The sequence below is a fragment of the Panthera tigris genome, chromosome A2 (assembly GCF_018350195.1).
Source record: "Panthera tigris isolate Pti1 chromosome A2, P.tigris_Pti1_mat1.1, whole genome shotgun sequence".
Taxonomy (NCBI): Eukaryota; Metazoa; Chordata; class Mammalia; order Carnivora; family Felidae; genus Panthera; species Panthera tigris.
In genome coordinates, this window is record NC_056661.1 from 22,274,755 (window position 1) to 22,289,921 (window position 15,167).

Sequence of the window (15,167 nt, forward strand, 5' to 3'; positions counted from 1 at the left end):
CTGTATAATGCAATGTCATCTACCTAACCCAGTGTGTCAGAATTAACAATATGTAAAAGATAAAATGTCTCACAGGCTTGAGTGGTCAATAAACTGTCTTTATTATTCTTCTCCTTAAAATTGTGTCATAACTGTCCCTTTCCTTATGTTTGAAGACCAGTGTCTCATGCCACTACATCCTCATTTCCTGACAAACAGGGTTAAATAAATGCTTCTAAATAAAATATAAAAATGCTTTTACCTGAAATTTTGTTTCAAAGACTGCTGGGGGCACCTGGGTGGCTCAGCTCAGTCGGTTAAGCAGCCGACTTCAGCTCAGGTCATGATCTTGCGGTCTATGAGTTCTAGCCCCACGTCGGGCTCTGTGCTGACAGCTCAGAGCCTGGAGCCTGCTTCAGATTCTGTGTCTCCCTCTCTCTGACCCTCCCCTGTTGATGCTCTGTCCCTCCCTGTCTCAAAAATAAATAAACGTTAAAAAAAAAAAAAATTCAAAGACTGCTGAACACAAAGCAGAATTATCTGTATTATTCGTTTTTCCAACAAATATTGCAGGGCCTATCACATTTAATCACTATTCAAAGCACTGGGGTAAAAAAGACAAAAATCCCTAACCTCATAGAGCTTCCATTCTAGTGAAAGAATATGAGAGTTACTAGCATTCATAGGGGTGAAAGCCAACAGGCAGTATCTTAAGCAATGGTTTAGAATTCAAATTTGTGAAGACAGCACAGAAGCCTATGATATTAAACCCACCTAGCCAATCTTCATTTTGTATGTAGCTCAGGTTTGTTGCTTATGACTTTATAAATACCCTAATTATGTTCGGTAGCAAATCAGATATTTTGTATTAAAGATTCACAGGACAAATATGTTTTGAGATAAAATTGTATGCATACTATTGAAATAAATACAATGTGATTTATAAATGAGAACAAATTAACAGTGAATAGTATTTCAGAAGTTAAAAAGGTGACACTAGTTGTACTGAATACACAACCTTTTATTTTTCTTCAAATTTGGAGTTTTTTAATTATACAAAGATGACAAGTCAAGTTTTGTAACCTAAAAATATTTACTTATTAAAACTATATTAATACTTTCATAAACTATACAAAAAAGAATGAGACAAACATGTGCATTTATAGAACTGCATGTCAGTCATGCCAGATCCCTGGGGAGGGAATTCCCAGCACGACCTCATCTGTCTGTGAGGACACAGAGCAATTCTCGTTTAGACATACACATTCATTTGCTTGTCCAGCACGGTCAGTCCTCTACCTCTTGATGGTTTCCTTCTGCTATGAATGTGCATGTCCAGTTGTCTGCTTCTTAGAGCAGACATTTACCTAAAAGAAAGCATTATAATAAGTTAATAGTTATTAATTTGGATCTGCACAAAAAAGTCCAACTATCTTTTTTTTTTTTTAACCTGTTTTCAAAAGACACTTTGATAATAAAATTCAACAAATTTTTCAAGGGTTGAGAATTTTTCCATACAAGATGTCTGAATAATTACAAAATGTTGGGCAACTTCTGTTTTCCTAAAGAAAACTTCCCTAGGAAGGTATTTTCAAAACGAAATCTCTGCACAGTAATTTCAGATTTCACGTTACCTTCCTCATCCACCAGCCATTGGAGGAGGACTAGGGCCACGCAGATGATTAATTCGACCCATTCTTCTGGGAGGGTTTCCTGGTGGCCTAAAAGAAAAATTTCTACTGTTTAGTAGACATCAAGTGGTTCCTTTCAAACACTCAAACAGACCCTCTTCTCTATTTAAAATAGGAATTACCAACTAGGTCAGGAGTTGAGAAAATTCAAACCCCTACAGGGACCAGACACTTAATGCACATGAGGAAGTGGGTCAAGCAAGGACTGTGATGGCCTGAACAGTGTCTCCTGTAAATAAATGCCCAACTGAAACTCCGCTCCATGGAAGTGCTGCTTGATCTTCTCTGGTTTTTCTTAGCAGTGGAAATCCAGATTCTACAGTGAAAATCTCTAGATTTAATGTTGGTCATCAGTTTCAGCCTCTAATTTAGACTTTGCCCAGAGGATATTTGATATACATTTTAGCTTTATCAAATTGACTCTGGTTATGAAATCAGAAGCAACTTGATTTAATTTACGGTAATGCATTAATCTTGTGAAATAGAATTTAAACCTTTTATTTCCATGAGCCAAACTATATCTATCTATCCATAATATCTAATTTAATTAAAATTACAGACTGGTAAAAATATCTATTATCAACTTAGAAAGCTCTACCCTCTTCCATCATCATATCTGGAATCAGAGGAGTTTCCGTAGCCTCTTCTCTTTTTCACATCTTGCTGAAGCAGAGTCTTGAAACTGAAACAAGGGGCAGAAAACAAGAGAAATACCGCTTTCAACATAAAATGTATTTCCATGGTTTCAATTATATCTGTGAGAAGATAACTAAAACCAACTTAGTTCCAACCCCACATTTTTCAAAGCCAGCTGGACAGCACCATCTAGCACGAGCACATGTCTGCATTTGTGCCATGTTCCGGGCAAAAGCTACCATTCCTGTCCTTCATATGTGCTAATAACTCTCCTTGACAGAGTCTAGGAGTGACTCTGAAACGAGAGCCATGCCCAACTTCCTCCCTCCACTCTACGTCAGCTGTCAAGTCCCAGAGTCTGTTTTCACAGCATTGCACATTCATTTCCCCTGCACTTCCCCAGCCAACAGCCTACTTGATGGTACCTTGCTGAGGGAGGAGCCCAAGGTAGTATGCTAGAGACACAGGGCTTCTGGGAATCCATTTGGATGGAATTTTATTGGTAGAGGGAGATGAATTTAAGTTAAAACAATGTTTTTTTTTTTAAGTTGGTTTATTTATTTGCTTCCTTGTTGATTGATTGATTGATTGATTCATTCATTCATTCATTTAGAGAGACCATGAGCAGGGGAAGGGCAGAGAGGAAGGCGAGAGAATCTCAAGCAACCTCTGTGCTGTTAGCACGGAGCCCAGTGCAGGGCTGGAAATCACGAACCATGAGGTCATGACCTGAGCCGAAACCAAGAGACAGCACTTAAGGGGCGGAGCCACCCAGAGGCCCCTAAACTAATACTTTAAATAAACAACAGAGAGTAGGTGAAGCTTGTAAGAGACTTTAGTGAAGTTTTGCAGTAGGCAAATTAAGGACCCTCTGTCCCATTGTATTTTTCTATGGAACCATCTCTTCCATTTTTTCTTTAACCCCTTCAAACTTATGCTACATGCAGCCATCAGATTATTTTTCTACACCACAGCTACAATCCAATTAAGTGTAAAGATCGCGGTCTGCTATTCAAACTTCTTTGCCGTCTTTCCTGTGTTTTTTCCACCTTCCACAATCACATCCAACCCAATACCCATTGTAATATGAATTAGAGTCAATAAAGGAAGGGGCGATCTCTCATATCTCTGCATCCCTGCAGTTCTCTGCTATGTGACATTCAAACGTATATTCAAACTTAGCATGAGTAAGACTTGTTGGTAATTGATGAATAATTTTTACAAAACAGCATGGGAAAGACCAGAAAAATGCATTTAACTAAGAATTGCTTGGACTTACAATAAAGTTTAAGTTTTTGTCTCCTGTATTGATTTTAACAATTGAAAAAACAACTTTACTCCTTGGGATTTTTTTTATCAAGATCTAATTCCCCTTGTTTGTTTATTGTACAATATGGAATAAAAGCTGCATACATCCATTACAGCTGGAATAGTAGAGAGAAAGTGAGGCACTGTCATTTGGCATTAGAATACGGAGGCCTGGCTCCAGAGCTGCAGACTGAAATCGTTACCACTAAGGCTAAGACACAGTCAAGCTTTACTAAGTCCACTATCAGATTCATACTCGTAAGATGTTTGGGGGCAGCTTCATCACCAAAGAAGTCTTCATTTCCCTTAGAAGAGCTAATGATAATAAAAAACTTACAATTAAAAACTGCTTCAGGAAAGCTCAGCTTGTTTAAGACACTCCACATAATGTATCCAATGTATTTCTGTTAACTGAAATATCAGGGCTGTTAAGAACATTATTAATTATTACACTTACAACAAAACCACGAACTCAGCTATTCCCCAAAAGAAATCTGTTATCAAAGATAACCTCCATGGGGACTGACTCCGGCTGTCCAACACTTGTCCTACAGACAAGAAAAAAGAAACTTCAGTTAGTACTACAAATCCCTGACACAAGATATATTACAATTAATCACTTAGGAAACATGAGACTCAGTTTTCGACTTGTTCACTGTTCAGATGGTCAGCACAAGGAAAGGTCTGTTCTATGTGCATCCTTCTAAGGAAGGGTTCAGGGAAGTAAAGCTCAATGATCTAGGGGTCATACTTTTAATATGTCAAATGCCTTCCTATGTTCTTAATTTTGGTGAGTGACACTTCAAGTATTTTTTCTCTTTTTCAATTGCGGTAAAATAGGCTTTAAAATTTTCCATTTTAACCATTTTTAAGTGTACAGCTCTATGGCATTAAGTACATTCACACTGTTGTACAACGTTCACCATCATCCATCTCCAGACCTTTTTTACCTTCCCCAACTGAAACTCTGTACCCATTCAACACTAACTCCCCTTTTCTCCCTTCTCTTAGTCCCTGGCAACCACCATTCTACTTTGTCTCTATGAATTTGACTGCTCTAGGAACCTCATTATGAGGAATCATACAGTATTCTGACTTTGGTGGTAGGCTTTGGTCTTCAAGTTTCATCCATGTTGTAAATGTGTCAAAATCTCCTTCTTTTTTAAGGCTGATTCATATCGCATCATATGTATGTACCACATTTCACTCATGCGTGCGTACATCCTTGGGTTGCTTCCACCTACTGGCTGTTGTGACAATGCTAGCATGAATGAATACTGGTGCATGAATCTCTTTATTCAAGTATTTTGAGGAAACAAATGGAATGAGTGAATATAAAAAATGTTTACACTACTCCCATCTTCCTAAATGTGTTCAAAATATTTCTTTTCACCTGCAAAGTCTCTGTCCTGGATAAAAAAAAAAAAAAAAATTATACACACTCTTACAATTGTTTAGAATCAGTTATGTTAAAATTTTCAGACATCAAAGAATTTGTGTGCTCTAAGTATGAAAGAGAATTTGCCTTGTTCATTAAAATAACCACATTTTTCTGTAACGGGACGCTGTTGATTCTAATTATAGACTCCAGTCTTACCTTAAGCACAAACAAACCTATTTTTCAAACCACTTTAAATAATGGAAGCTACAACATGAAAAGTTAGTTCTCTAAGGTTTTTAGCCTTGCAAATCAAGAGGTCAGAATATTTTGGGAGAAGAACTACTTGCCAACCTCTCCTCTCCCATTTGCTCAAGGGCTTCCCCATACTCATTTTCACCCCCTCAATCAGGGTCTACAATTCCTCTTTCTTTGACAGTCCTTCAGGGATTCACTTGGACCTGAGCTCTCAAGGGAGCTATTGAGAAAAAAGGGATACACTTCAAGACAGAGCGTGGCTGCCTCTTACTAGCTCTGCTTCGTTGGCTGGTGGGACATTTTCCTTCTCTGAGAAGTATTCCCAGGCTAGTAATATAGGATTATTGAAAAACAAGTCATTTGACAGTAAGAAAAATGTTTTGCTGACTGTCAAGTGCTGATAAATTCAGTCCTTCTAAAAGAGATCTAACTAGAACACACCAATTCTCTTTGCGATTCTAAGGAACGCTTTGCAATGTTCTACCTCACGTTTGGTACTTTCTCTCCTAGTTTCTGAAGGCAGAAACCTCCCCTCCCAACATATGCAGAAGGAAATAACTTGCTTGGATGAAGCTGGCATTTCTCAACTATAAAAGTGAGATAAAAGAACTTAAAGGGAACTTTGTGTTATTTATGTGGATCCAATAGGACAATGCATACACAGAAAGACCCACTACAAAGAATTACTCAATAATGCATAAATAGAAACTGCCAGCCTTACCCACAAAGGATATAACACAAAGTCTGCAAGTGCCCAAAATAAGATGAAACTTTAATGCTTTTGTTTAGTGTCCATACACCTACTTGTTTCAAAGATTAAAAAAGAAAAAAAATTAAGTTTATTTATTTTAGAGGGGTGCCTGGGTGGCTCAGTCGGTTAAATGTCCGGCATCCGACTTGGGCTCAGGTCATGGTCTCCCGACTTGTGAGTTTGAGCCCCGCATCGGGCACTGTCTGACAGCTGGGAGCCTGGAGCCTGCTTCAGATTCTGTGTCTCCCTCTCTCTCTGCTCCTCTCCTGCTCTCACTCTGTCTCTCTCTCCTTCAAAAGTAAATAAACACTAAAGCTTATTTATTTTGAGAGAGAGAGAGAGAGAGAGGATCCCAAGCAGGTGCTGTGCTTGGGGGGGGGGGAGGGGGGAGGGCTAGGGGGTGGGGGGTTTTAACTCAGGAACTGTGAGATCATGCCCAGAGCCCAAATCAAGAGTGGGATGCTCAACAGACTGAGCCATCCAGGTGCCCCTCAAAGATTTTTAATTGGGAGAAGAGGAGGCAGAGATTTTGAAGAGCAAAGAAATACAAAGTGCACCCAGCCAGACTTCTCCCCATCACACCTTAATCATCTCTGAAGACGGATGATTCAAATAGAACAAGGACCTCCCTAGATCCTACTGGTTAAGATTGCACTAAGGCATTGATTCCACCTGAGTCAAACAGGTGGGCGGGCACTTTTGGCAGCGGTCTGACCCAGTGATCTTGTGTCCTTCCTTTCCAGACACTTTCTTTGTGGAGTCTCTGAATTAAGCCTCTTCTCTGATTCTCTACTCTAGGAACAGTTACCTTTGTTCCTACAGGGGGCGGGGCTTCTCCCTGTGCCCCTTGGAATTAGGGCAAAACAACTGCGTGTGTGACTAGCTACCTACTCCTGGCGGGTGGGGGGGGGGGGGGGAAGCCTATCCAATTTTTAAGTTTATTTGTTTATTTTGAGAAAGAGAGAGCAAGCAGGGGAGGTGCAGAGAGAGAGAATCCTAAGCTGGCTCTGCGCTGTCAGCCTAGAGCTCGAGATGGGCTCGATCTCTCAGTTCGTGAGCAGTGAGATGGAAATCAAGAATCGGACCTTAAACGACTGTGCCACCCAGGTGCCCCCTTATCCTATATATCCAGTTCTCTTTACAGGTTTTAGAGAAAGACCGGCTAGTAGATACCAGCAAGGACCCTGACGACAGTCGCCTCCCTTCGTCTGTGATGCTGAGCAACCTAGTGGACCTTGCTGCGCGTCAGTCCTCACCCCTAAACGGGACAATAAACTACTACGTGAATAGGGCTGCCACAGAGGCTGAATGGGTTGATCGGGAAGAGCGCTATCACTGCGCCCCAAACACAGGCACTGCGCAGACGGTGTCAACCCTGTTGTCATGCCTCGTTAAACACGCGGGCGCCTGAGGGGAAAGACCACGTTCGCGAGACCCACAGTCAGAAGCTGGGCGAGGGCGCCGGGCAGCCGGCACCGTCGTCGTCACCACCGGGAGACCTCGGCCCCCGCCCGCGGGCTCAGGGACGCTCGGCTGACGCGGCGCAGGCCCGGGCGACTCCGGGAAAGCCGGGCCGGCGGGCGAGGATGGAAGAAACCCGGGTCGGCCCTCGCAGGCCAGCGGTCGCCCTCGCGTACCCTGCGACTCACCATTCGAGATGTAAACCATCTTTGCCCCTTGTTCCCCGCCTCCGTAGCGACTGAGGGGCTTGGCCCCTCTCGGCCCCGGTATCTCCCTCCGCGACCCGCCCTTGGACGTCACAGCCCACGGGTGCACACGACGGCGACGGAGGAGGGAGGTGGACGGAGCCCATTGGCTGCTGGAAGAGGGACGCCCATGACTGGCGGCTTTTTTTTTTTTTTTTTTTTTTTTTTTTTGCTTCGTCACGCCGGCAACTTCCGGTAGAGCGAGGGCTGCCGGGCAGGTAAGCGGAAATGATGTTTGGGATTTTAACCCGTAAACGCGCGCTTTCCTGTCTCCTTTTGGGTTTGAGCTCGAGTAGCCCGTTTGCCCCGCACGGTGAAGAAAAGCTATATTCTAGTTGCTTAATGGGCCCGTGGGTCCAGGTTCGGGAATGCGAAGCTGCTCTATGTGCGATGGCTTGAAGAAACTGCTGGCAGGAGGGGGTTCCTCAGAATATTCCAGAAGTGTTGGTATTTGAGGGTGTGGAGGGAAGTGCCTTCGGGCTGAGGCGGTGATCAAACCGTAGGGAGCTCCATTGTCGTGTTTTCGGAATGCACAGACAGGCACCCTCTAGATGTATTCATTCTTTTTAAAACCAGTGTTTCTGCTTTTGGTTCGCCAGAAGTGAATGGAATTGTTAGCTCTTTTGAGGCAACCGTGAAAAAAGAAATAGTGTAGCGCGAGACCTTTCTGTTCTTGTTTCTTATTGATGGCGACTGCACGCAAGCATTGTGAACGCGACAGATGTGTAAGAAGTTATTAGGTGGTCACTGATTAAATATGGACCATGTACTATGTGCCTTGATGGTGGTTTTACTCTGCGCCAGCCAGTGGGCGACTTTCTGTTCCTTGAACGTGGCAATCGCATTCCTGTCTCAAGGACTTTGGTACTTCCCTGGCTTTCTAGATGGAGTCCTGATGGCTGCCCTGACCTCCTCCCTCCCTCCCCCCCCCCCCCCCCCCCCCCTCCCCCGCCCCGAGCCCGCAGTGCTGAAGCCATGTGTCATCTGGAAAAAGGTTATCATCTCATTTAACACGAAGCAGAAAATTACATTTTGGAGAAAATTGTATCTTGCATTTAATAGTTTGGGTTAAGATTTTAAGTATGTTCTAATATCTAGAACAAATATTTAATGTTGAATTTTTTGGGAGCATCCCCCCCCCCCCCCCAAAGCGCATAACAGAACAAGACAACATCCTTTACTTCTTTTGTGATTTTTGCAGCACAATCATGGATTATTTTTGCAAAAAATACTGGAAAGGGTCATTAATTGTACCAAGGACTTTTTTAACCCGCTATTATCTCACGCGCTCTACTCTCCTTGCGCCTTACCTGAAATCCCAGCTTTCACCTTTGTCAGCCTTAAGCAGTTTTTCCACACTGCAGCAAGAATGATTTTAGAATGAAAATCCTCATTCCTAGTGATTTCCTATTGCTCTTAAAATGAAATCCAGTTCCTTTTCATGGTCCTCAGGCCCATCAGGACCTGTTCACTTGATTCTGTCTTTCAAACTGTTATCTTCTACAATCCCCACCGATGTTATCACTACCAACATTGTACTTTTAGTTTCTTGAGCACCCCAAGTTCTCTTATGCCTCCAAGGCTCTGCACATGCTTTCCCTTCTACCTGGAGCGGTCTTCTGGCGCCTTGCACATCAGCTGCCTTTATCCCTTAGATCTCAGTTTGTATCACCACTTCTGAGTGCCTTTCCCTGGCCACTCTTCTCCATGATTATTCATAGTGCTTAACACAATGCAAAATTATTTTATTACCTGAAAATTGATCTTTGTCTTTCTCAAGAAAACATAAGCTCTAAGAGGTCACGAGCCCTACCTGCCTTGTTCCCTTTTATCTCTTCAAGGTCCGTCCTAGTCCTTAGTGGATAGTAGGTACACAGATATTTGTTAGTTGGCTGGGGGGGATATCTTTCTGAAAACTTACCCAGTCACCAAAGGAGGAAGGGAACTAACATGGGGATCCCCTGAGGACCGGACTCTGCTGAGTTATCTCTTCCTTTCTCTTTTTCTGTCTTGATCATTTCTAAATGAGATATAATGCAGTGATTTCCTAATGAACTATGTCTAGCCTGTGACTCCATTTCATGGTATACATAGCTGCCAGTTTAATCCAACCTAGCCTCTTTCCTGCTCACTACTTTCACTTTCTCCCCTCCCTACCACCTAACAAATAATACCCAGCCTCCCTGGTCTGGCACTGAGGGATTCCCTGATATATCTCACATTTATCTCCCTGACTTATAATTCCCTGATAGACCCCTTGTTTTGTCCTGTTGCTTCTACTCATCTGTTTCCTCTGAATGGAAATGTTTCCCACCTCTTAAAATCTAATCTATCCTTCAAAGCCAGGTATGTTGCTATCAAGTGAAATAATGAATGTGAAAGGACTTTGCAAATTGGAAAAAAGAGTGTAATTAGTAGCATGGTGGTTGGGGGGCAAAGAAAACATTCCCTTTGTTTCCCTAACCTTCAGTGTCTAGAACTGCATGTTAACTAGTAGCCACATGTGACTGTTGAGCAGTTGAAATGTGGTTAGTTTGAATTGATACGTGCTCTGCATACAAAATACACACTAGGTTACAAGGACTTAAAATAAAAAAACAAAAGGATGTGAAGTATCTCAATTTTTTATATTGATTACACATTGAAATTATAATATTTTGAATATTGGACTACATAAAATATTTTATTAAAAATACGTTTAACAATTTCTTTTTACTTTTTTAATGTGACTGCCAGAAAATTTTATATTATATACTTGGCTTATATTTATAGTTCATGTTACATTTCTGTTGGATACTGCTGGTCCAGAATGAAGACATTGGCCTGGCACAGAAAAGGCACTGAGTAAATATTTGTTGAATGGATGAATGAATGAATGGTCTTAATAATGACTAATATTTTAGTATATGTGCTGCCAACATCAGCACAATAGTGAATAGTGACATATAGTAAACTACACAGAGTTTACTATATGTCAGGCACTGTTCTAAACACTTTCTATTTCTTAGTTTATTTAATCCTTACAACAAAAAGAATAATAGCTAACATTTATATAGCACTCACCCTGTGCCATGCAATATCCTAAGTGCTTTTCATGTATTAGTTCATTTAAACTTCAACCTTACTAAGTGGGTTCTACTATTATTCCCATTTATAGATGGGGAAACTGAGTCATAAATAGCTCAAATGACTTGCCCACAGTCACACAGCTAGTTATGAAGCAGAGCAGAGATTAAGACCAAGTCTGGCTCTATAGTTTGTGCTTTTGACTCCTGTACTATACTGCCTCTCCACACAATAACAGTTATTAAAACAGTAGTCCTCAGCAGAGAATGGGAAGTGGTTTGTGAAGATTGTATCTCAGTTTTCTCAGTTGCAAAATAGCTTCCCCCAGTTTTTTCTTTTCTAGACATCCTGTGCATTAAATTCCCCTAAGCAGCCAAGTTAATTACCTTCCCGTCTCTACATCAATCCCTTGGCCAGAGGGATGGGCTATTCTGAAAGACAGCTACCTCGAGCTGGAGTCAATCTCACCTAAACCTCATGGTTTGAGAGCTGAAGAGAGGTAGTGTTTACCACAAGATAGTGAAGGGATATGGGTTACATCAAAACAATAACATGCCCTCAATTCTGCCTTTAGGGAATGTGGAAAACACTTGGCATTTATATTCTTTATTAACCTTTTCTGTGTTTGTTCTTACAGTTACTGCCTTGTATTCTTTATTGCATTCGGGCTCAGAGATCTTAGCCCTTTAATTATCTCATTTTTTTGACTCATCATTAAAAGCAGATTTTTAATATTTTTAGACTTGTATTCTTTGGTACAAAAAGATTATTGCTTTCCAAGCCTTATCTCTAGATCCCTGAAAATGGAGTGAAGAAATAGAAATGTACATTCTATTACTATGTTTATAAGTCTTAACGCCGATTTTTATATTTGGAAAAATTAAAAGTATAGATATGTACCCACTGATTTTAAGGAACATATGATTTATTATTTTTTTAAAGTTTATTTTGAGAGAGAGAAAGAAAGCATGCATGCGTGCAAGTGAAGAGGAAGGGGCAGAGAGAAAGGAAGAGAGAGAATCCCAAGCAGGCTCTGCACTGTCAGTGTAGAGCCCAACGTGGGGCTCAAACTCACAAATTGTGAGATTGTGACCTGAGCCGAAATCAAGAGTCTGACGCTCAACTGACTGAGCCACCCATCACCCCATGATTTATTATTCTTATTCACTAAATGGTTCAGAGCAGAGCATTTAATAGTCTTTAGATATATTTTTGTTTTAATGTGATACCTGAGCATAATATAAGAAATCAAAAGATACATATGGATATGCCATGAAGAATAAGTCTCCTTTCTTCCCCCATAACTCAAGATGCTAAATTTTGATCCTCTAACTTCGTGAGGCTGTCGTAAGCACTGCTTGGCAAATTCCTCTTGGGCAATAGTAACCTTCATGACAGACTCACCTCTCTTTAAGTTCTATCTTCTCTTGGATCTTTATCAAGCAATTTCTCACTCGTTAGCTCTCTGATATTTTGAAAAAAATTATTTCTCATTGTTTTGGTCAAATTCTTTTTAGTTGTCCTCTGAAGGAAAGTTATTACAAACTACTTAATCCTCCGTAGCAGAAGTGGAAGTTGATGCATTTATTTAACAAAATCAGAGTGAGGAGTTACTGTTAAGTCTCTGCCTTTGAATTTAAAAATTCTGTTATGTATGTATAAATAAATTTTCTACAGCTGCTTTCCTAATAAAGTCAAAACACATTATTACTTGTGAGCAGAAAGAATCATTTTACGCAGCAAATTAAAATGTGTGGGTGATTAAAAAATTATTTTGCCAATAAACATTCTGCTTTTAATCTTTCTACTACCAAAGAGATGAATAAAACCTTACTTGGGCTTGACATTCTTGGTTCCTTCAATGATGGGTTCGTTGAAAATGGGTTTATAGTCTCTTAGGGGCAAGTTCTTTATGACCCAGTGATGGGTGTTCCTTTAAAAGACTGCTAACCAGGTTCAAAAGGATACCATGAAGGAGATCACTGTCACCTCAACTCGCTGGCTAAACAGGCTATTGCTGATGCCTCCCCAATCACTTCATTTTTCCTTACTAATTGTATAACACGGCAGCTTGGTTAACATCACCCAAAGTCAAATATGGTTCTTAACTTCACGAAATCATCTTTCACAATTATCAGTCATTCCTCTCTTTTGCTTTGAAACCCTAACTTGTTTTTGATGGGAAGTATGAAACAGAGACTCTGAAAATGGAATCTGGCAACTGAAGAAGTGTTGCTTGATATTATTTTCTCGTTTCATCTTGAACGCATTTAGCTACTCCTTAGTGGCACCCAGTCTTTCACGTTCAGACTGAGACATTTCACAAGTGCGTTGGAGACCATATGCCCAGAAAAGTGGAGAAGCAAGTGGAAATGGATGGAGTCACCTTGGGTTGCTGACCTGTTTGATCTCTCCGGTTCCTGTGCTGGCTGGCATGAGGACGGAGCAGATGTAGAGGCTGCCAACGGGGCTGGCACACGAGACAGAAGGGCTGTTGCTCAGGCTTACCGCTGCAGCAGAGAGGGCAGCATCAACACATCACACAGGGACTTAGTAGGCTGAGCAGGTACAGGTGAGTTCAACCTTGGGACTGTTGCTGCTGAAGAAAACCACCCAGAGGACTCTAGTCATTTCATTGGAGTCACTATTTTTAGAAATGTAAAATTCCAAAGGAAGCATGCTAAATTACCCTTCCCATCATAAGCTTTGAAAATGTTCATATCCCTGACCCAGTGTTTCCATTTCTAGAATTCCTAAAGAAACAATGAGAGTTCGAACGAATTTATGTGCAAGGATATTTACCCCGTGTTATTTGGAATGAAGAAAATGGTCACCATATAACTGGCTAAATTTTAGAATATAATAGCATATTATACTTGAATGGGAAACCATAAGTGGAAAAAAACAAAGCAGTATGTATAGTATATCAGTGCAAAAAAAAGATGCATGTATATGGAAATACACTAAACGTGGATTATGAGAGCTATAATTTTTCCTTTTTGCTTTTCTATAGTTCTTGAATTTTCTATGATAAATTTGTGTTCCTTTTGTTATTAGAAATATAAGTAATATCAAATAGCAATAAAAATCAGTCAAGATATCTATAATTTTTAAAAGTTACATTTGTTAGAAACTGAGGGTTCATCTTTAGTTTCATGTAATGGTTTGAGCAATTGTTAAAAAATTGCCCCAAAATATTTCTTTCTAGCAGAAGTGATAGAAAATTAAAAACTAAAGGATTTGCACAGGTAGTTGTTAACATTTGGATACAACTTAAAGGCCATTGTACCTAATAAAGTTATGTTTGCTGTGCCCACTTGCTCTAATACACAAAGTTATTGTATAATAACACATGATACATATGAAAGTATACACATGCAATAGATCCCCAGCAATTAATTTCCAAAGGACCACAAAGGACCAAAGAATTTTCAAAGGGCCCATAAGAGCTGGGTTCAGAGAGCACCAACTGCGATTACAGGGGACCATAGATAAAAAGTTTCCTGGTCCTCTTTGCATCCCGTCCCATCCCTGGAGGAGTCTGAAACCACAGTAAGCCAGCTCCAGAAGGTGAAGGAGAAAGTTGGGCTGGAGGCAAGAAGAGGGAACCACCTAGTCATAGACACTTCCTGCCTTCAACAGGCCTCATGAGTTAGTCAATGTTTTTTGGTTTTCCCTAAGTAGGAATAGAGTCTGGTAAGAATCAAGTAAACATAGTTTAAAATTCCTTGCTAGTCAGCTCAGAATAATCCCAAAAGCTGATCAAAATGCAGACTCACATGTTCATATTTTGTGAATGATCCATTGGCAACGTTACCGAACAAAAACATTCATTTTAAACATGACTTTTCAGAGTCCTGTCATACAATTCAATTAAAAAAAATTGTTTGAAGCATTAAAATAGGGCTATGGACCTTAATAGATCTTTAGCCCTTCTTTGGGGTAGCTGATTGTTGACAGTAAAATCATCTTACCAGTGTTTTGACCATGATGAAAAGAAATAAACCGTGAATCAAGAAAATTTATGGAATTTGATATGAAGGCAAGTAACTTTGAAGCAAGAAATTAAATCCTCAAAAACAAAAGAACAAAAACTCAAAAGGTTGTATGGGTGTTTGATCTAACATCCTTTCCTTTAATAGAATTTAGATGCTACAAAAAATACACTGCAGCAACTTTCTTACTTTCGGGGGAATAAATTAGAATCCAACTCAATGATTTTTGCTTCCTAACTTGAAGGCACTCTCTGGAAATAGCATGCAGGGAGTCGACCCTGAAAATAAGTTCTTTTCAATATGTATACAGTAAAATGCAAGATTTAAGCTGCCTTCTAAAACAGAGTGGAGATGAACTGCAGAGACCCGGGGTTATGCCTGTGTTCCATAAAGGCCGGA

The 15,167-nt window shown here is 40.5% G+C and overlaps 1 protein-coding gene across 1 annotated transcript; it reads right to left on the minus strand.

The window, feature by feature from the left end:
• Window positions 1-1,609: 1,609 nt before the first annotated feature.
• On the minus strand, window positions 1,610-7,760 carry SELENOK (selenoprotein K). The gene is made up of 4 exons (XM_007081895.2): window positions 7,651-7,760; window positions 4,072-4,162; window positions 2,269-2,352; window positions 1,610-1,700 (listed from the first exon to the last, which is right to left on the minus strand). The coding sequence occupies exons 1-4, from the start codon at window positions 7,667-7,669 to the stop codon at window positions 1,610-1,612; spliced, it is 285 nt and encodes a 94-aa protein (XP_007081957.2). The 5' UTR covers window positions 7,670-7,760.
• Window positions 7,761-15,167: the final 7,407 nt, after the last annotated feature.